Below are 14,661 nucleotides of genomic sequence, written 5' to 3'. Positions count from 1 at the left end.
ATGTTTTATCATTGTGATCTCTGTTCTTTCATTTCACTTGCTGCTGAAATTGATCTCTTTGTGAAAATAGACTTTTAGACTTTAGAAGGTGCCAATCAACAGGTTTCTTTGGGATTGTTTCTTTGTCCTGCCAGATTCACTCAAAGGGAAATCTCAAGGACTCAGAGAACCATGACACTAAGGCACAACAGACATGGGAATCGTACCTATGGCAGAGTCTCCTGAGTGGATTCCCCAGAGTGCCAGGCCTGGAATATGAACGTAGAAACAGGATCTACCCTCCAGAGAGCTCTCTCTCTCTCTTTGAGTCCAGGGGAAGTAGACATGCCCACAGCAAACAATAGCAATGTTTTGTTTTTGCCACAGATTCTGATATGAAAGTAAGTGAAATGTGACTCATTTCACGTCGCCATGTCTGGCCTGCCAGCACTTACTTAGCAGGATTGCTTGGTCTTTGGCATCCAAAACTTCGATAACAAGCCGTGAACTAATGCTTGCCATTTGCCATGTGTGCAGAACCAACCTGTGTAGCCACAATTTCAAGGAAGTGACCTGGGGGGTTGGGTATCGATGTTAGGAAAAGAGATTTGAAGAGCAGGGACATGTGGTGATCTTGATTTTCTCCGTTGTTTCTGATAGGATGATGACTGCTTACAACTAAATACTCTTTATTCTTTCCAAAACTAAAAATCAAAAGATGATGCTTTCAAAATATTAATTTTTATGCACTGATCTGGTATATAAAATAGATCACTTTCTGTGTCCACCCGTAAGACACTACTAAAATGTTCTTTTTTAATATGTATATTTTTTATTAATTACATTGCATTATGTGACAGTTTCATAAGCTCTGGGATTCCCTGAACCCCTCCCCGTGCCCTCCCTCCCCCATGGTGGATTCCTCCACCTTGTTGCTGTATTACATTTCAAATTCAGTCAAGATTCTTTCATTGCAAGAGTATACCAAGCATAGAGTCCAGCATCTTATTGTCCAGATAAATCCAACAGTTTCTTTGGGAGACCATCTGTGGTCTGAAGGCAGAGCTGGCAGAGTATCATCCTGATCAATTTAAAGCCACAACATAACATCAACAACAATTAACAACGTTATGGAATTAATTGACATGGTATTGAGTAACCAATATGTTAAAAAAAATGCAAGTTCTTAACAACATCCTGTGACTACTTCATTGACATTTCAATATTAGTTTGTACACAGAACCGGCTGCTATCCACCTTAAAATGGCTATAGGATACTATTCAGCTGTCTCGTGTCTATTTTCATTTTAGTATTTAGCAGTTTATAGTGTTGAAGCATACTTTTTACTGAACTTGGTAGATTTTGGGATAGTCCGTGCTGGCTTATAACTCTAACAAGGCATCTGTCAAGAGTTGAGGTGCAGAACAGTTTTAGGAGGGGTGCGCAGAGAAATCTTCAATACCATAGTGAGGAGTAACTAATCTTTGTGTCCTACCTAGCAAGGTATGTGTGAGTCCAGGCTGACCATTTCTTGTCTGGTTCTAAGCTTTCCTTGTTGTTCTCTATCTATTCTAATTTGTGTGTGTGTGTGTGTGTGTGTGTGTGTGTGTGTGTGTGTGTGTGTGTGTTCTAATTGCAGTTGTTTCAGGGGGAAAAAGCCTCTAAACAACCGTGCCATTCCGACAATGTTCAGCAGCTAGGTTTTGAGCCACTTGGGGAGTGAACCAGCACATGGATGACTTCCTGACTCTCCTCTCTGTAAATCTGTCTTTCCAATAAAAATAAAATAAAATCTTAAAAAAGTCTACCACAAACAACACTGAGCAAACTCAGGAGAAGTAGAGTACAAAGCAAGTGGCCAGCTAAGTGGTAGCCTTTGTCACAAGGTGTTTTCTGCTCCACTCAGGTACAGCCACATCCTCGCCTCATTCTGAACTGGAAAGTACAGGTGCCATTCTGGATGATAAAGAAGATGCCTACTTCACGGAAATCCGGAATTTCATTGGGAACAGCAACCATGGCCGCCAGTCTCCCAGGAATGCTGACGAGAGGTAAAGCTGTGCTGTCTGCCCCATGCAAGCGACAGCAGAAGTAGTGGCACTGCTGTTACTGCTCCCCCTGAGGCTGCCATGTAGGCAGTGGCCTTAAAACCACAGGGGAGCGACATTTGCATACATTAGCTTTCTCTGATTCCCGTGGTGATTCTGTGAGATGCAGGTGTGATTTCATTAGTGAAGAACAGGAGCCCCTGAAGGCGAGACAACCTACAAGGGTCACATTGATGATAACTTGACTTTCATCCCAACCTGCCGGCTTCCAGAACTCGATGATTTTGTCACCAGGCTGCTCTCGCAGTCCTGATAGCCAGACAGAATATTTACCCAGATTTCCCAAGTAGAAGGGCAGGGCATCACCGGAGTCAGTGGAATCACGACTCATTCCTGGTAAACATCAGTTATTACAGCACATGAAGCCCTTTCTCTCAGTGGCTCTCTCCTTACTGTACCTGTGGGAAGTCAGCCTAAACTTCATTGGAAAATGTACATCATGCAAAACACAAGGCGTAACTTTCAAAGTTTTTCCATCAAAAGGAACTGTTTAATTATGCTTGAGTCAATTTTCAAAGTGCTTTTATATATATTTGCATTTATATATGTAAGTATGTGTGTATGTATTTATATGTGAAACTCATTGAATATCATCTAAGTATCTCTCTTAACTTGCACTTTACATCAAAATGTGAATTTAATGAAGTATTAATTTGCCAACACTACTGGAAATATTTTTTCTTATCTGCAAACTGTAATTATAAATATGAGACTGGGAACTGTATTTTCTTTTTTTTTATTGCATTTGATTTTATGTGACAGTTTCATAAGCTCTGGGATTCCCTGAACCCCTCCCCGTGCCCTCCCTCCCCCATGGTGGATTCCTCCACCTTGTTGCTGTATTACATTTCAAATTCAGTCAAGATTCTTTCATTGCAAGAGTATACCAAGCATAGAGTCCAGCATCTTATTGTCCAGATAAATCCAACAGTTTCTTTGGGAGACCATCTGTGGTCTGAAGGCAGAGCTGGCAGAGTATCATCCTGATCAATTTAAAGCCACAACATAACATCAACAACAATTAACAACGTTATGGAATTAATTGACATGGTATTGAGTAACCAATATGTTAAAAAATGCAAGTTCTTAACAACATCCTGTGACTACTTCATTGACATTTCAATATTAGTTTGTACACAGAACCGGCTGCTATCCACCTTAAAATGGCTATAGGATACTATTCAGCTGTCTCGTGTCTATTTTCATTTTAGTATTTAGCAGTTTATAGTGTTGAAGCATACTTTTTACTGAACTTGGTAGATTTTGGGATAGTCCGTGCTGGCTTATAACTCTAACAAGGCATCTGTCAAGAGTTGAGGTGCAGAACAGTTTTAGGAGGGGTGCGCAGAGAAATCTTCAATACCATAGTGAGGAGTAACTAATCTTTGTGTCCTACCTAGCAAGGTATGTGTGAGTCCAGGCTGACCATTTCTTGTCTGGTTCTAAGCTTTCCTTGTTGTTCTCTGTCTATCTAATCTAACATTTTTGGGGGAGGGGGGCTCCGGAGTGACCCTGATGGTCATTGCAAGAGAGGGTGGGGATCCAAAGTTGGAACTAGGTAAGGGCCAGAGAAAGTTCCTCTCCCGATTCCCGAAGGAAGTCTGCTGTTCTTGTGTTTCTGTGGGCCGCTCAGGATTCCCGGCTGTTGTTTGATGACATTGGCTCCTGCGAGGAAGGATTTGGGCTTCTTCCATCCCATGTGGGAGATCCAAGCGGGAGTGGATGACCTTAGAGTTCTCGGCCTCTGAAGGCACTCCAATTCCCCGTGGTCTCCTTGGTAGTTGGGATGTAGTCCTTGGTGCCCGTACTGATGGTCCTTGGTGAGGATCTGGGAGTCTCCAGGATTGGGATACAAGCCTCCTCCTGTCCACCTGCTCCACTCTGAGGTCCCCCCCGCTCTGTGCATATGACCTCCTGTTAAGAGGTTGTCAGGATTGCTGTTGATTCCCCCTGTATGTCTTTATACTTTTGCTACTAATGCTGATTCGAGTCTGTTGTCTATAGGTTACCTGTTTTGTTCTTGATAGGTTATACTTCACATCTTCCTCACACGTTCTAGGGAGATGGAAGATTTCTCTGCTTTCCCACTCCATTACCGAGTAGCATAGGGTCTTCAAAGTATATTAGGTGTTACAATTCTTTGATGTAGATCATAAGCAATCTGACTCACATTGATTGTTGGTTCATTGGTTACATCACAATATCTTATTGCATGTGATACAGGCTGTTTGAGGTTGAAATATTATTACAATTTATAGGTACTATTTTCCAACTTGACATCATTTCATCTTAAATTAAGGCAAACATGTGGTATCTAACTTTTTGGGATTGGTTCATTTCCCTTAGCATAACAGTTTCCAGTTGGGCCCATTTGGCCACAAAAAATTGTATTTTGTTTTTTTTAATGGCTGAGTAGTATTCCATGGAGTAAATGAACCATAGCTTTCTTATCCAGTCTTCTGTTGATGGGCATTTTGGTTGATTCCATGTTTTTGCAATTATTGACTGTGCTGCTATGAACATAGGGGTGCATGTTGGTTTCTCGTGTAACAAGTGTTTTGGATATATTCCTAGAAGTGTTATTGCTGGATCATATGGCATACAGATTCTCAGTTGTTTGAGTGTTCTCCATACTGATTTCCATAGAGGCTGTACTAACCTGCTTTCCCACCAGCAATGGAGTATGGTTCCCTTTTCCCCACATCCTGGCCAGCAAGTGTTGTTGGTGGTTTTTTGTATGTGAGCCATTTTTAGAATTGGAGCATTTTTTAATATGTTAGTTTGCCATTTGGAAGATAGAACCACATCTCTCACCATACAATAAGATCAAATCTAAAATAGATAAAAGACCTAAACCTACATTCAGAAACCTTTAAACTTTTGGAAGAAAGTGTTGGAAACACCCTGCAAGACTTAGGTGTAGGCCCTGACTTCCTAAAAAACAATAGCAATCAAGACCAAGATAAACAAATGGGACTACATCAAACTAAGAAGCTTCTGTACAGCAAGGGACACAATCAACAAAGTAAAAAAAAAAAAAACAAAAAACCCACAGAATGGGAGAAGATTTTTGCACACTGCATAGGTGATAGAGGGCTAACCTCCAGAATATACAAAGATCTCCAGAGCAACCAAAACACCAAAACAAACCACTCAAGAAATGGGCAGACATTTCACAAAGGAACTGCATTTTCTTAAACATAGCTATCCAGTGACCTATTAAATTAAGATACTGTGTTGTATATTTAAGCTTAACCTAAAATTCATTAGTGAAAGTAAGTTTTCCTTTCTTTTTTTTTTTTTTTCACTCAGGATCAGAGAAATGCATGGCAATGACCGTAACACGATTGCCATCAATTCTCACGTTAATGTTATACTAATACAAATAGAACAGATTTAATGTAGTTCATAGAGGCCATTCTTAAGCTGTAGGGCTGCGTCCTCTCTGCTTCCTCTCTTCCTTTCTCCTTCCCTCCAGCTTATCTCCCTGCTCTCCTTTCTTCTTGTTTGAGATCACATTTTTGATTTACACTATTGTCCAAGACTCAATGAGTACTGAGCAGTTTCATCACACATGCATTAAGTTAATATCCTGTTTTTGATTCTATAACATCTTTTAGTAACATTTTCCATCATGGCAAGCTTCAATTAAACTTTTTTAAAACCAAAATAACGTAAGAATCAGTGGCCACGTGTGTTCTTCAACTATATAAAAGTCTGTCTAAGACAGAAAGGAGAGACGGGTCTTACTCAGCCTGTGATAAGTTTAAAAACAATATTGTGCACTTGAACATGCCCTTTCCATGTACATCAGAGAGAAGACACACGACCAGAAGTGCAGACGGGTAAGAACAAGGACAAGACGTTCACAGTCATGCTTGGTGGCAACATGTGTAAGAGGCACAGGAAAGCACCCTTTTGGTCTCTGGGATACCTGTTCGATGTCTTAGTCTTAACTGGAGAGTCGTGAGCCAGTGCAGCTCCAGCATCGACACCTCTGAACAGCACAGAGGAGGAGGTCGGGTCATCTAACTTTTCCTGAACTCCCATCAGGCTACTTTTGATGAGTAATTTACTCCCTATAAAATGCCACATTTGAAAGGTTAATGAACAAATAGGTTTTCTTAATTAGTTAGCTTTTGTTAGTTTTGGTCTTCATCCATGCAATCTTTTGTTCTTTTCCTTTTTGCTTTTTCTTTCATTTTTTAAAATAACAAGTTTGATCCATTCTAGTTTATAAGTTGGCGATGTGTCTGGAAACTAATAATTTATGTCTGTACAAAATATATTTTCATCATTCTTTGATAAAAGAGCTTAAGAGCTTGATTATATGGAAAGTTCAGTACTGATAACACTTTTGGAGGTCAAATGGATTTGTGCTATGTGCATCTGTGTCATCTAAGACTGCGTTGTTAGGTAGTGGTGAGTTTGTGTATTGTGGAAAATCTCACCGTGAAGTTACGCTCTTTCTTGTATATGGAAAAGTGACAGGAATGTGTTGTTGATAGCTGAATCACACACAACTGGAAAACGCCTTCCCAATCCCCACAGCTTCGCTGATTTGGTAGATATGTAGGGGAGCAAGACGGAACTAAAGGTTGTGAATGACGCAGAAAGCAGCAGCCCTGATGCCCGTGATGGTTCGTCCCTAGAGTTCTGCGACTGAGCCAGTACTCCAGCTTCCTTGGCTGCGTGTCATCATGAGGGAGAAGTTAGAGAGGACACTCTCCATGCTACGATAGCTTTACTTTGCAGCTTTAGCTTTTTAATCCTATAGCAAAATTTTGAAAATTTATATACTTTATTGTTCATTTTAAACCCTAAAAAGACTTGTTCCTGTTTCATAAACACCCTTACACACGTGATATTGGAATTCCTGTTACTAATCCTTTTCTGATTACCTCTTAAATTTTTATCACAATCTTTGTGATATAAACAAAAGAATTCCAAATGACGTTTCAAAATATAGCTTCCTTTGCATCATAACATGAAACATGGTTGCCAAGGAAGCTTCAAGCTGTGCTTGTACAATGACGATGCTAAAGCCTTCCAACCTGCTGTCTCCCTGGGCACAAGAGGGTGTTTTGTGCTCAGACCATGAAGGATAAGTTGGAAACAGTCCAAATGAGTGAGCTGTCAGTCACTTCCATGTTTGGGCGGGATTTCAAAACAGCAAATACCAGCTCATCCTTGGCAGCCACCTTAACATTGCCTAAACTCTGGGATTCATGTTGGGTAGAGGGGGTTAAGTTGTGGTTAGTAAGGCTTTGGTAAAAGAGTATTCCAGAAATCAACTATTTTAATCGATGGGCACCTGCATGGTGTTTAGTACATTATGAAGAGAAAACACTCATGCACTTTTTAACTCACATAGAACAGCATCACTTATCAGAAAAAAGCCTGAGAAGAAATGAAAAGGCTAGATCATTTTCTAGGCCTCCCAGAGCCTCCATTTGTAATACAAATAGTCTTCTGATTTTTTTCTTTGTTTTTCTTATATCAATGTTAAAATTTCTATCTGTCATCAAGGATTTGTGATAAGAAAACTAACTGCAATTTTTAAAATGAAACTAACCATTGGCCCTTCTTTTCATGCTTTCGGAAGAATGAACGGCAGTCACTTTAAGGATGAGAAGGCTCTGGTGACCAGCCAGCACTCAGATCTGCTGGATGAGGAAGAAGTGGAAGACGAGGTGTTGCTGGATGAAGAGGATGAAGACAATGATATGACTGGGAAAACAGGAAAGGAACCAGGGACAAGTCATTTACATGAAGGAAACCCTGAGGATGACTATGAGGACAGCAGTGCCCTGGAGATGAGCTGCAAGGCATCCCCAGTGAGGTGAGTGCCGGGGCTGACTTAACTATGTTGGAATAGCGCTGCCAGCAGTGCGGTGCCCCTGCTGTTTTGTTTCAGATAATAAGCAATTGATGAAGAGTAGGTGAAACAGATCACAACTTTATGAACAGAGTGTCCTCAAGACATGCAGTTTCAGTAGCTGAAAGGCAGCATCACAGACTCTCCAGCCGTGTCAGTATGACAGTGTTTGTGGAACCTGGTTAGCCTGAGGTAGACAGGATTGACACAGCCTACGCAAGGGCACTATCATTGAATGTTAGATGCTAGCTCCGAGAAAAATAAACCAGAAAGATTTCACCACTCGTTCAACAGCCTGGCATGACCGGCAATTGAAGGTGATTGAGCTACATCCTCTGCCTCAGATTTGTTTATGTTAATATGTGATCATGACAGATTTGTGAAGGAAAAATCAAACAGATAAGCTGAAGGGAATATGTTTCCATGAGGAGATTGGTCATCGACTAAATATTGACAATAATTACCTTTTACTTTAAATGGGTAAAAATGCATGATTTTTATCTCCATACAGTGCTAAATTAGCTCTTTATTTTAAGTATATGCTTGATTTTAGTTACTAAAATATTAAAAGAGGTGTTTTTTGAGATACATTTTATAAGCATTTTTGAAGAACTAAATAACTGATGCATGCTATTTTCTAACCGAAATTCAACATGAATTTCGCAGCTGTAGAGATGCAAATGAAAGTGATTTCGTTAGATAACAAACCAAAAGGAAAAAAAGCAAAACAAAATTTCTGTGCTTTCCCATTGGTTCATTTTAGGTATAAAGAGGAAGAATATAAAAGTGGACTTTCTGCTCTAGATCATATAAGGCACTTCACAGATAGCCTCAAAATGAGGCAGATGGAAGATAATCAATACACTGAAGCTGAGCTGTCTTCTTTTAGTACCTCCCATGTGCCAGAGGAACTTAAACAGCCGTTACCCAGAAAGTCCAAATCACAGGTACAGACCTTCCTGCAGCCCAGTCCCATGGGACACTTGCATGAAAATGTGAGCGCATTTGATGACCAACAAGCAGACACTTGATCTTTGCAGTATGGTAGAATCCAAGCAGGTTCAGATGTACTCAAAGTGGTCATGTCTTTACTTTGTCTTTGACTGAATCAAACTATTCATAAGTATAGCAATTAGCAGCTGTATTCTACCCAGAACATCCTTCACTGTTCAGTTTCTCTAGCTTCAGAACAAACATTTGATTTTAAATATTAGTGTATGTCCTCTGAATTGTTTTCTAGTTGCTTTGCATCCATAAATTTTGTCAACATCATTATATTTTCAGAATTTTGGAAAACAAATTTATATCCTCATCCCTTGATACAATAAGTTAGTTATTAAGTCATCTGCTTAAAGACTCTAGGAGTCAGCTGAGGAGCAGGAGCGGATGCATGTTGCAGCTCCACGTCTCTCGAGCTTGGGAGCTGGACAGGTAATGTGGCGGACTAGACCTCTGCTTGTGGCCTGGCGTCCCCGAAGGGCATCAGTTACGGTCCTAGCTAAATTTCCTTTGCCGTCCAGCTTCCTGCTCGTGAGCTGGGAAAGCAGTGGAGGCTGGCCCAGGTCCTTGGGGCCCTAAACCCACCTGGGAGACCTAGAGGAGGCTCCTGGCTCCTGGCTTTGAGTGGCCCAATTCCAACTAATGCAGCCGTTTGGGGCATGAAAATCTCTCTGGCTGGTCACCCCAACTCTGTCTTTCCAAAAAAATAAATAAAATGTTTAAAAATTATTTTAAAATGATGGCAGATCTAGGAAGAAAACGTTAGCTTTTGTTGCATGAATGAATGAATGGCAGTCAAATTAATCCTCTCAGCGCTGTGGTAACTGAAAATAAAACCCATACGTGTCAGTTAAAAGAGCCTAGATCTTTTGCTAAAAATATGAAAGAAGTCTGTGCTTGATTTTGACATCTATACTCAGCCGAATTGCGGCTTCAGATAAACTCCCTAACACCGTACTTACTGGTCACATTAGTCCAGTTGCTCAGTGACTTTGGAGTTGAGCGGACATAGCATAGAGTTTGCCCATTTTGGCATGCACTTTTGAAAATGACTTCCTCTTTGGGTCTTAACTGCAAATTTGAAATATCTGAACAAAGCCGGGGGAAAATATTGGTCAGAGGGATGATAAAGTCAGTGTAGAAAAGAGTCTAAGGTAAAATGTATGGTGACAGGCGTTTGGGGTTAAATCTGGAACTGGGGTTAAATCAATCTACATTCCCACCAGGGTTCCTGGACAGGCTGCAAGAACTTGAGAGCATCAGTTCAGAGCCATGAATACTACCTCTTCATTGTAAAAGGAGGGATGGCAAAGGCATCCTTTTTGTTCTAGGATTACATGGGAATGAAAAGGATTTTTTTCAGTTTGTGATATTAAAAATAAACTCACAAGGATAGACATCTCAGTTTTGCTCAGACGCATCTATTTTAGGTGGCTTGCATTTTGTTTAAGTGCTTGATATCCCATTCTTCCTTCCTGACTGATAAAACAACGGGAGAATCCGGTTTTCTCTCCTTTCAAGTATCCCACCAACATTAGTTTTAATTGTAAGATAAAACATCAAGAAAGTTCAGAAATCATCAGGTGTGACGGGAAGCAGCAGGTTCCGAGAACCTGGTGGTGACGGGCATGATATATCTCGGTGTCAGTATCGGCGTTTTGACCCGAAGCCCCAGACCCCTGCGTAACAGTTGTTGTCACAAGGAATACTAGAGCAATACCAGGTTTTGCAAGCCTACCTTGTATTTTTCTTTTGCTTGATTATATCTTGTTGCAAACTGAATATATTTCCTAAAAGTCTTTATTCATTCATTGATTTATTCTCTGCTTTCTCATCCGTTGATTATGCTCCTTGGGGTTCTTGTGCCTTCAAATGTTTATTGGCTCTGACTGAAATAAAGGAAGATATATAATAGATTTGGCAGTTTCTGTGAGGCATGGGTTTAGATACTTTACTCAGAATAGTCATCTATTTAAAGTATCAATGGTGTGTATTGTGAGTGAATCCAAAATAGTGGACCCGTATGCACTGACTGTGCTCTGAGCAGAACTGTCTCTAAAAAAACTCTCTCCTCCAAAAAATGTTCTCCAGGAGGCTGTCATGGTAATGTCAGGCACATGTTGGGCGACCTGGCAGCCATGCCTTCTTCGCAGCCCTCAAAGCAGCCGCCACTGCTGTCCTCCTGTTTTACGTGAGGAGGGTGAAGTTGCAAAGGTAGCCGACTTGCCCCAGCTTCATGCGCTCCGGCGCCGGCGGCTGGGTGGGAATGTGCGACTCCAGCGCCCTGTTTGTGCCCCTTGCGTCTGTCTCAGTGTTACAGTGAGTCTTCCTAGCCTCCTTCAGAATGTTCTTTCTCCGGACCTCTCACAGAGGGTGCAGGATCCAAGGAGGTAATATGTGAGAAGTCTTCACGGAACTCAGACAGAGCCTTCAGAAAATTCAGGGAAATTCAATTAGAAGACACATTTACTTTGTGCAAAACCTTTTTGGAATCCTCACAAAAGCTTTTCTGGTGCCCGATGGCTGTCGCTCTGGAAGGCCTCTCTTTGAAATCTACAATGGCATCTGCGTTTCCTTGATTCCTTTGGCCCCAGCACCGTGCTTGGCACAGTGCAGGTGATTAAGCAATACCTGTAACTGGATGGAGATTTCATACAGGTCGCCAGGGCAAATCACATACATAAAAGTCAAATGTGTACATTGAGCGCAATGACCCAGCACATGGAAATCGGCCTGCGAGGACAGATCTGCTAACTGAATGCCATGGTTAAGGGGGAAACCACAGAGCGGCCACATGTCTCAGCATGAGTCCCGAGGCGAAAGCCTGCCTAACAGCAGAGGCGGTTCCGTCTTTGTTTACAGACAGTGGAATGTCTCTGGCAGGACTTTCATGATTCCACTTCAGCAGCATTTTGACAAGCAAGTTTAGCAATGGATGAGACCAACAATAGCAAATCAACAGTGAAAAGTTCACTCACAAGTCAAGACCAAACATTTCATTTGAATATTTTCCTTGGCAGTCACTGGGGATTCTCTGAGCACTTGAGAATTTGACATGATCATAGGGAAGAAAGAGCACTTCCTCACGGAACACCTCAGGTGCACCTTCTGCTTGGCAGCCTGCGGGTGCAAGCTGGTTCTAACGTGGTTGAGTCTCTGGTTTTGGTTTCAAGTCTCAGAGACTCTGCGTTTGAATCTTTCAGACATGGAGGGAAATTGGGGACAGGACAGTGGGTTAAAAGCTGGACAGAATCTGTAAGATTTCATGCTACCTCTCCCGCCCTCGGGTTGACTGGCTTTGGGCAAGTCATTTTACCTTAGTGCTCTGAGGGGAAAGGTCAGCTCTCCACGAGGCAAGTCTGTAGCCTTGCAGTATTTGCAGTTTCAAGCCTCAGCATACAGTGATGCGTTGTTGAGTTGAACAGGTGTAGGCCATGGATGGTTGAGTTTATCCCGGGCCAGGGAGATGACTCAGGTTGCTCAAGGGACGCACCACTGATGTTTCTGGTGGGAAGACTTATTCTGTTGCAGTGTCTGCCACTTTTGTGACTCCTGGGTACTGAAAGGCAGCATTAGTCCTGTCATGTTAACAGCAGCAACAATGATAAAATCGCCTCCTTCAAAAGCACGCCTATGCATGACGCTGCTACGCCAGGTGCCATTTCTTTGAAGCATTCACCACCAATATTCTACAAATTAAAGGTGATCATTTTCAAATGCCATTTACTGAGTTTCTTCTTTTCATCCCAGGCATATGCTATGATGTTGTCATTGCCCGACAAGGAGTCCCTGCACTCCCCACCCCACAGTTCTTCCACCGTGTGGCACTGCATGGCAAGGGCGACGGCAGAATCCAGTGCCATCCAGTCCATGAGCCACGTATGACGTTACCAAGGTGGAGCCGAGTGGGACCAAGTCCAAGAGCAGCTGGAGCTCTTTCCTGTAGGACTGTTTCCAAGACTGCTGAGCAGAATGCCTTATGAACCTGAGGGGTCACTCGTTCAAAGTCTGGGGACCTTAAACTGAATGATTAAAAAGATAAAGAAAAAAGGAAACTATTTATTCTCAATATTTTGTTTTGCACAGCAAAGGCAGCTGCTGACTTCTGGAGCATCAATGTGACTTCAAGTGATTCAAGGAAAATGGAAATCTTGCCAGGCAGGGAGCATCTTCCCGCTCACCCCGGCCGAGCGTGTGGTGGGTGAGCGGACAGAGGGGTGGCGGCCTGGCCAGCAGTGAACACTCCCGGGGAACGGAACTCTTGTTTTGTACAAGACCACCTGACGTGATTGGGAACAGTTGCTTTTAATTAGAGATGAGTTTTTCTTTGTTAAAGTTTTGTGTAATTTAACCCTTTGAGGATGGAAGTAGTTGGAGGAAATACACACTCGATGATTCCAGAAGCTGATCACAGGGAGTGCTCATTCCCCTCCTTAACTTCTGCCTTCGTGAGGACATTGTGTAAAACTAGGGGCGAAAGGGTATGTGTATATTTGAAACTCTGGATGCGCATGCTCACAGAGGTGCAGGCAGTGAAGGGGCCTGTTATCGCCAGACCGCTGTACCACTAATCAAACGTTTGCCAAATCCTTGTAATGACATCTTAATTTTAGACAATCATGTCACTGTTTTTTAATGTTTAATTTTTTTGTCGCGTGTATCATGTATTTATTTGTTGGCAAACTCTTGTTTGTTGATTCCAATAGCACTGTTCCAGTCAGCCACTACTCTCTGCCGTCCGCGGCACACTGTCAGCATTGCAAGGACCAAGGTGACCCGACCTGCGTGTGGGAGTGCCAATGGTGTTGGGCTTTCCGTAACATTCCTTTTGTTGTTGTTTTGTTTTCTTTCTTAATGAACTAAATACGAATAGATGCAACTTAGTTTTTGTAATACTGAAATCAATTCAATTGTATAAACGATTATAATTTCTTTCATGAAAGCATGACTCTTCTGATTACAAACTGTACCCAGGTTTTATGCTGGTCGTTTGCACGGTTGTGCGATGTTATGTTCATGTATATCCTGTTTGTAAAATGAAGTGTTCCCCACCTTACGTTAAAAGAGAGAAGTAAATAACAGAGTGTATTCAGTCATTTTGTTTGATTTTTTTCTTTTGCCCTTTATTAAAGAACCAGATTTCGTTTTTTGTTTGTTTGTAATCTCGTTTTGAAATAATCAGCAAGTTGAGGTACTTTCTTCAAATGCTTTGTACAATATCAACTGTTATGCCTTTCAGTGCGTTACTACGGGAGGAGCAACTAAAAAATAAAGACTTACAAAAAGGGCTATTTTCCCACTGTGTGGTGTGTTCCCCTCTCATGCAATTGTTAGATTCCTTTCGGGATCCAATGATATAAAGGTATGATATCTGAGACCTTGACGTCCTAACATGCGTGGAATTCAGAACACGCATATGCTGTTTCGAGAGCCGAGGGGTAGTCCTGGCCACAGGGAGTTCTGCCTGCTGTTTGGAACTTTCTCTCTGAGGGCGAACTTGGCACTCAGTTGCTGTATGAACCAGCCCCAGGGTCATTTCAGGGTCACAGCTCCCATTTTAGTTGGGTTTGAGCGCAATCTAACTTTGTTTTTTTAAAACTGGATTTACGTCATCTATGCTAAATGAAGCTCAGGTTTATCTTTTCTGTTTGATTTTTTTTTATTAGAAAGGCACATTTACAGAGAGGAGAGACAGA

The 14,661-nt window shown here is 41.8% G+C and overlaps 1 protein-coding gene across 10 annotated transcripts in view; it reads left to right on the top strand.

Moving 5' to 3' along the window:
- MECOM (MDS1 and EVI1 complex locus) overlaps positions 1-14,252 on the top strand; it is a 541,661-nt gene extending 527,409 nt beyond the window's left edge. For 4 of the 10 annotated variants that reach the window (XM_058661514.1, XM_058661508.1, XM_058661513.1 and 1 more), the window contains 4 exons: positions 1,887-2,031; positions 7,694-7,930; positions 8,730-8,913; positions 12,716-12,997. In XM_058661514.1, coding sequence (XP_058517497.1) covers positions 1,887-2,031; positions 7,694-7,930; positions 8,730-8,913; positions 12,716-12,850 — 701 coding nt within the window. In that variant the 3' untranslated portion in view covers positions 12,851-12,997. Of the gene's footprint in view, positions 1-1,886; positions 2,032-7,693; positions 7,931-8,729; positions 8,914-12,715 lie in introns of all 10 variants that reach the window. The other 6 variants (XM_036494942.2, XM_036494941.2, XM_036494940.2 and 3 more) reach the window with 3 other exon arrangements.
- The last annotated feature ends 409 nt before the right edge of the window (positions 14,253-14,661 follow it).

The sequence above is a fragment of the Ochotona princeps genome, chromosome 3 (genome assembly GCF_030435755.1).
Source record: "Ochotona princeps isolate mOchPri1 chromosome 3, mOchPri1.hap1, whole genome shotgun sequence".
Classification (NCBI taxonomy): domain Eukaryota; kingdom Metazoa; phylum Chordata; class Mammalia; order Lagomorpha; family Ochotonidae; genus Ochotona; species Ochotona princeps.
This window is presented reverse-complemented; position numbering and strand designations above follow the sequence as displayed.